We start from the raw sequence: 6251 nt of genomic DNA, 5'->3' as shown, positions 1-6251 counted from the left end.
GCTTTTGGCTGAGAGGTAGGGCTATGAAGGGAAAGCGTGAGGGCAAAAGTGGATATAAGGATTAGAATTGCCAGGCAAGACACTGTGAGACTTGGACCTGGAGTGACTGCCTGGACCTGCTGGGATTGGAACAGCTGTTGTGTGTGTCCTGATCAAGTAAGCCATTCCCCCATCAGGACACACAACCTTACCTAGGATCACCAGTCTCTCATTTCATCTTAGTATTTCTGGGTTGTTTTTTGTTTGTTTGGTTGGTTTTTGTTTTGTTTTGTTTGACATGACTATTTTGTAGCTGAAAATCTCATTTAGTCCAGGCTAGCCTAGAATTCCATATGTAGATAAGTGTTATGAGTACTGACACCTGGAGCTAAGCACCCATTAAAGCACCTTTAATAGAGTGGTGAGGATACAATATTCAAAGACACACTGAATAAGCACTGACCAAAAACTCCAGTCTGTCTTAAAAATATTTAATTCAAAATAATTATAGATTTATTAAATGAAGATGAAGAAAATTCTAGAGAAGTAGACATTTGACCATGAATCTCTAGAAAGCATCAAGTTGATAATTCTCAGTATTCAAACTCCTAAAGAGCAGACTAGTGCTCAGCATGGCTCCAGGTTCTAAAGCTTTTAGAAATAATAGTAACTACATCCATTTCACAGTCTCCAAATAAGTTCCATTGATTGAATTGAAAGCACACATAGTTTGGGCATGGGATCTTTAACTTTGTTTTTGGGGTTATGGAAGACATTTGAAGATAGTTGCCAACAAGAATGTATGGTTCAGGTTTGATTTTCCTCTTTCTCATTGCCCAGTGTAGAAGGATCCAGAGGAATAGTAGTTGTGACTAGGTAGAATAACGGGGAATATTAGCTCAAATGGATGCTCATCTCCATGATATCTTATATGGAACTATAGTTATGAGAAAGACCAAGAATTATAAATGGAAATACAAGGTTTCCCACATTTCTAGAGCAGTGACCGTGCCCTGCATGGTTTATGCAGTGAGGGGACAAAGAGGCTTGCTAAAAGTGGTTTGCCTGAAAGGGTTTATTCCTCTAGATATTTCTATAGCATCTGTCTATCTGAAGGCCAAGATGAGCTCCCCACCCACGCTCCTGCAGCTGGCAAGAAGAAGTCTGCTAAAAAATGAAGCCTTGGCCATCTCTGCTCTGAAATACCTGCCCATGGAACTCTTCCCACCTCTATTCAAAGATGCCTTCACTGGAAAACAAACAAACATCTTGAGGGCAATGGTGGCAGCCTGGCCCTTCCCATGCCTTCCTGTGGGAGCCCTGATGAAGAGTCCCCACCTGGAGACATTGAAGGCTGTGCTGGATGGCCTGGATTTGCTGATTAACCAGAAGGATCAGCCTAGGTAAGTGAGAACATGGAGGGGAAGTGTGTGGATGAAGTGACTACAGAGATTGGAATGTGGTCCAAGTTGAATCAGATGTCTTAGAGAAGTGAATAAAAGAAAAAGGACAGTGGTGTGTGGAGCAGACTGAGAATAGATGTAGTCAATATCAATGATTCTGCCCTTGTCTCTTCCCCCATCCACTAGAAATGGAAACAGTCTGGGTTCAAGGAATAGATTTAAGGGAATTTGAAGTGTGGGGTCAAAGCACATTATAAACTGGTACTCCTGTCATTTGAATCTCCTTCTTGTTTGACCAACAGGAGTTGGAAACTAAAAGTGCTTGATTTACGGGATGCCCAACATAACTTCTGGAATGTGTGGGCTGGAATAGAGAATGGTGTCTGCTCTCCAGATGTCATTACTGAGACCCAGCCAGTGGTGCATCATCCCATACAAGAGGGGAAACAAATCGTGACTGTGTTGATGAACCTTTCTCTCAAATCCAGCCATCTTTGTAAATACCTAAGGTATTTCTATTGGTGGGCCAAGCAGAGAAAAGATGGGGTGCAGGTGATCTGTCAAAAGCTGGAGTTTTGGGACCTGCCTGTCTATAACCCCCTGGAGCTGCTGGAGGTATTTGAGCCAAGCTCTATACAGGAATTGGAAGTGAATGAATGCTGGGACCTGGGAACCCTTGCAATGATAGCCTCTTGCCTGGGCCAGATGACAAACCTTCAGAAACTCGTTATCAATGAAATATGCACTCCTTTGAAGTGGCTTGGGAACCAAGAGATGAAAGAATGGTGTTTTACAGAGATCATTTCCCAGTTCTCCCAACTCAACATGCTCCAGCATCTCTATTTGAATGATGTCTTCTTCCTGAATGAACGACTTGACCAAGTGCTCAGGTGAGGAGGATAGAGAGCTTGCTCCACAGGTCAGAGGAAAAACCTTTTCACCGAAACTTCAGTGTACACCTGTGGCTTCCCAGCCACTCCTGAGGACACATTGATATGACCTTAAGATAATTGATCTAGTAGTCTTTCTGCTACTCTAGCATCCATGATTGAGAAAAGGTCTTTCCTAGGGACCCAGATGAAGTGAAAACAGATCTAGAGAGGGTATGAGGTCTTTAACCACATGTTGCCCCAATGTCAGCCCTGTCCTTAGAACTGTATGAACAGTTTACATCTCTCTCTGATTCCCCAAGGGGCAAGGGCTATTTCAGCACAGGTAGGGCCTGAATAAATGGGAAATTAGAGAGAGTGTGTATGATTAGGGGCACAGAGAAGCCCTGGAAACAGGACAAAGGCTGTGCTAGGAAGGCAGGGCTCATTGAGTCCAATGTTGGCGCACCCAAGGATGGTTCTAAGTATCCCATAGTTGGTCCTTCTAGTTTCCTGCTGATATCATCTGTCAGCTGATGTGCTTTTGTGCTTGACAGTGCAGAGGGAACAGATCTGGGACAAATAGTTACAACGATAGTGCATAAGTTGTTAACTCTCCATCAGGGAGCATCATGATGCTCTCAGAATGACCTTAGGACTACTTAGCCTCTGCTACCTTGAAGTCATCACCCTTCCTCCACTGCTATTAGACTTTACTGAGATAAACTCCTTTGTCTCCCTGTAGGTGCTTGAAGAATCCCTTAGAGACCCTTGCAATCACTAACTGCATGCTATCAGAATCAGACATGAGTTATCTGTCCCAGTGTCCAAGCATCCATCAGCTCAAACATCTGGACCTGAGTGGTGTCACCTTTTTAAATTTAAGTCATTCACTTCTAGGAAGACTGCTAGAAAGACTGACAGCTACTCTGCAGACTTTAGAATTGAAGGGCTGTATGTTGATGGACTTCCAAATCAGTGTCCTCCTGCCTGCCCTGAGCCAGTGCTCCCAGCTCACTGAAGTCAATTTTATGAAGAACTTCCTGTCTGTGTGCAGCCTTAAGAAGCTGCTGCAGCACATTGCCAACCTGACACATCTGACCTGGGAGATGTACCCTGCCCCCAGTGAGGTCTATGATGACAATGGTGATGTCATGCCAGACAGATCTGCCCAACATTGCTCTGAGCTTATGGAAACACTCTGTGCTATAAGAGAGCCAAAAGAGATCTACTTTGTGAGTAAGAGATGTCTAGATTGTCTGGGATTCTGTGTTTATAACCTGGAGGCCACACTATGTTCATGTTGGCAATAAATAAGGAGAGATCACTGCCGGGCTCTGAGAAATCAAAGCCAGGACTCAGATGACTCATTAGAGACATGACGTATGCATTCAAACATTTTTGGATGTACTTGGGAAAGAAGATTTCTTCACTGGTGGTTCATATTTGAAGGAGAATCATTGACGTGGAGGACGGGGATTCATTTTCTGTCAACAGTACAGACCTAACCTTGGACAGCAAAGGAGATCTGAAAATTGTTGGGATTCCATCCCAGCATTTCATAGTATGAGATACTATAGACACAGGGAAGGGGACAAAATGAAAGGAGATTACAAAGAGCAAAGGGACTGGATGAGGAGGGTTCCACGTTGCTCTGATGCTGGATAGCATCCATCCACTGGTTGTGTACCTCACATAAAGGCCCTCAAGGGGAATGGTACTTCCCCCATTACAATTTTCAGATTTTCCAATAAAGCAGTTTTGAATGAGAGCACCATTCTATCCTTTTAATTTACCGAGTGAGTTCTTTAGCAATCCCACATTTAGATACCATGCATTCTGCCTACACTGTCCCCATACTCTTCTGTCACTTTGTCTCTATCCCTTTCTTCTAGATTTTTCAGAGTGACCTAACATGCCCTGCTCTTGGAGATCTTATACACTTTACCTCCATGAGACCATTCCAAAACACTACTGCCGGAGGCCTTAAGAATATAGAGCAGATGACAACTGATATTCATAAGGTCAATCCACCAGATAAATAATTGTCTGATGGAGGAACCTTATCAAGCAAGGCTTGTGAGATGACAGGCTATTGTAGATTCTGGTTGCTTCTGTCTGTAATTTTCCCATGAGCCACTACATTTCTCCCCTAAAAACAGTTATGGGTATTTCCCCCACTGCCTGTATGTTTATCTTGTGAATATATTCCATTTACTGGGCAAACATGTGTCTGTGATGGTCTGGAAGATGATATCTTCTTAAGCTGTATAATTTTAATGGATAAAAATAATGCTAGTTTTTTTCATAGCTCAGTCTGATGTAGGAAAATAACAGTACTCTCAACTACAAAGACAGCTTTTTACACAGTGAGCTGATTTAAAACCTCGGAGCAAATTCAAAGTAAACTAGTTGCCACTGCAAATGAATGCACAAGGACAAATTCCCAAGTGTCTGTCTGTTGAACCAAGTGTCAGGCTCAAAGCAACATTAGTAGATATAACTTCCTGCAGCTCTTGAATCTCTGCATGAACTCAGTTTTATGATACAATGTGGGCGCCATGGGCCCTGGCCCCCGACTGTGAGTGGCTGCGGCCTTGCTTGCTGACCTTGATCAGATGTCCTCCCTATTCAGATTCCCTGCTGGTATCCACCCTTCTGAATGCTTAAGGGAAGTTCCTTGTTTGTGTATCCTGCATATTGGGCGTTAACAACTTAGATGCAAGAATGTAGAACATTGGGTCTGGAATGAAGACCATTGGTAGCGAACTTCTGCCCTCCGGGGGTTCCTCCATTTGTGCTGTAAGCCTGTATTTAAGGTTTCTTCCCTCTTTCAATAAACGGCATTCGGCATTCGGCATTCAGCCATGGCGAATGACTCGCTGTCTCTTGTCTCTATTTTTAATCCGCAGCCCTTCGCTCAGGCATGGTAAATGGGTATCGGTAATGGGGGCGTTACCACTACAAATGGAGGTTCCTACCGAGATCTGAGAAAGAAGGACTAGCTGACGGACACTCTTGGAAGGCCGGCCGGCATTTTAAAGGTAAGAGTGAATTGAAATGGGTGCAATTAGCTCACAGTCAGTTAACTGGACTGTTGAAGCAGGAAGGCACCAAAGTTAAGTAAGGGCAAGACAGCTAAAGATTTTAAATGAAAAAGGAAATCTTCCCAATAGAGAAGAGGGAAGGAAAGGAAATTTCCCGTTAGAAAAGGGAGAAAAAGTTTTAATCAAGAAAAAAAAAAGAATTTTCCCGGTAAAAAGGGGAAAATTTTTTGAAACTAAGCCTAAAGATTGGGGCCTTGTAGAGGAAGGATGAAGGAAAGAGAGAAGCCTCTTCCCAGTGGTAATGGAAAATGTAAAGACTTTTTCCAGTTGTAGAGTTTTCAGGATAGCTGAAAACTCTTGAGTTTTTTTGTCTTGCAAGTGCAGAGCAGCAGCATCTGAATTACAAAGAATCGGCAGGTAGGCCTCATTGCTGCTGGCTGAACAGCAAGAGAGCCCAGAGCTTAAAGTTTTGCTGTCTGTTTGCTTAATTTTGGCTCAAATGTTTTTTATTTTTCCCTCAGAGTGGGAATAATTCAATATTTAGGATCCCTTTTGTGGGAAATGTTTTTTTCTTTTTTCCCCTTATAGTGGGAATAACTCGTTATTAGGTAGTCCCTTCATGGGAGTAGGAAGCTTAAGTGTGAGTTTGTGTGTGCCGGCGCGCCCAGTGGCTGTGGCGGACAAAGGCATGCACAAGATAGCCTGAAGCAGCGGGCGGACAGGTACACGCAGGTGGGAGGCAGAGCCATGATGGAGTGCGGCCCAGGCAGGTGCTGGCAATAGAGCCCGAGCAATGGGCAAAGCTAAGCTGCAGCCTCAGCGAGCAGAGGCTGGGAAGGGACTAGCACTAAAATTTTAAACCAGGCCTAACTTCTGGTGAAAAATGGTTTCAGTCAGGACATTGAATGCTAAGTCAATGCTGTTTGAATAAAGGATGTTCTGTTCTTTTGATT

At 43.5% G+C, this 6251-nt stretch overlaps 1 protein-coding gene across 1 annotated transcript; it reads left to right on the top strand.

Annotated features, from left to right (window-relative positions):
- Positions 1 to 996: 996 nt before the first annotated feature.
- On the top strand, positions 997 to 3564 carry LOC102917522 (PRAME family member 12-like). The gene is made up of 3 exons (XM_076563634.1): positions 997 to 1382; positions 1685 to 2272; positions 2997 to 3564. The coding sequence occupies exons 1-3, from the start codon at positions 997 to 999 to the stop codon at positions 3562 to 3564; spliced, it is 1542 nt and encodes a 513-aa protein (XP_076419749.1).
- Positions 3565 to 6251: the final 2687 nt, after the last annotated feature.

Source organism: Peromyscus maniculatus, chromosome 2 (genome assembly GCF_049852395.1).
Source record: "Peromyscus maniculatus bairdii isolate BWxNUB_F1_BW_parent chromosome 2, HU_Pman_BW_mat_3.1, whole genome shotgun sequence".
NCBI lineage: Eukaryota > Metazoa > Chordata > Mammalia > Rodentia > Cricetidae > Peromyscus > Peromyscus maniculatus.
The sequence above is the reverse complement of the archived record's forward strand: the minus strand, read 5'-3'. Positions and strand labels throughout refer to the sequence as shown.

Bases quoted from the DNA above. Each gene is read 5' to 3' on its own strand.
- LOC102917522 (XM_076563634.1), top strand. From the start codon at position 997: ATGGTTTATGCAGTGAGGGGACAAAGAGGCTTGCTAAAAGTGGTTTGC. The intron at 1,383-1,684 runs GTAAGTGAGAAC...TTTGACCAACAG, and splicing joins AACCAGAAGGATCAGCCTAG to GAGTTGGAAACTAAAAGTGC. The intron at 2,273-2,996 runs GTGAGGAGGATA...GTCTCCCTGTAG, and splicing joins CGACTTGACCAAGTGCTCAG to GTGCTTGAAGAATCCCTTAG.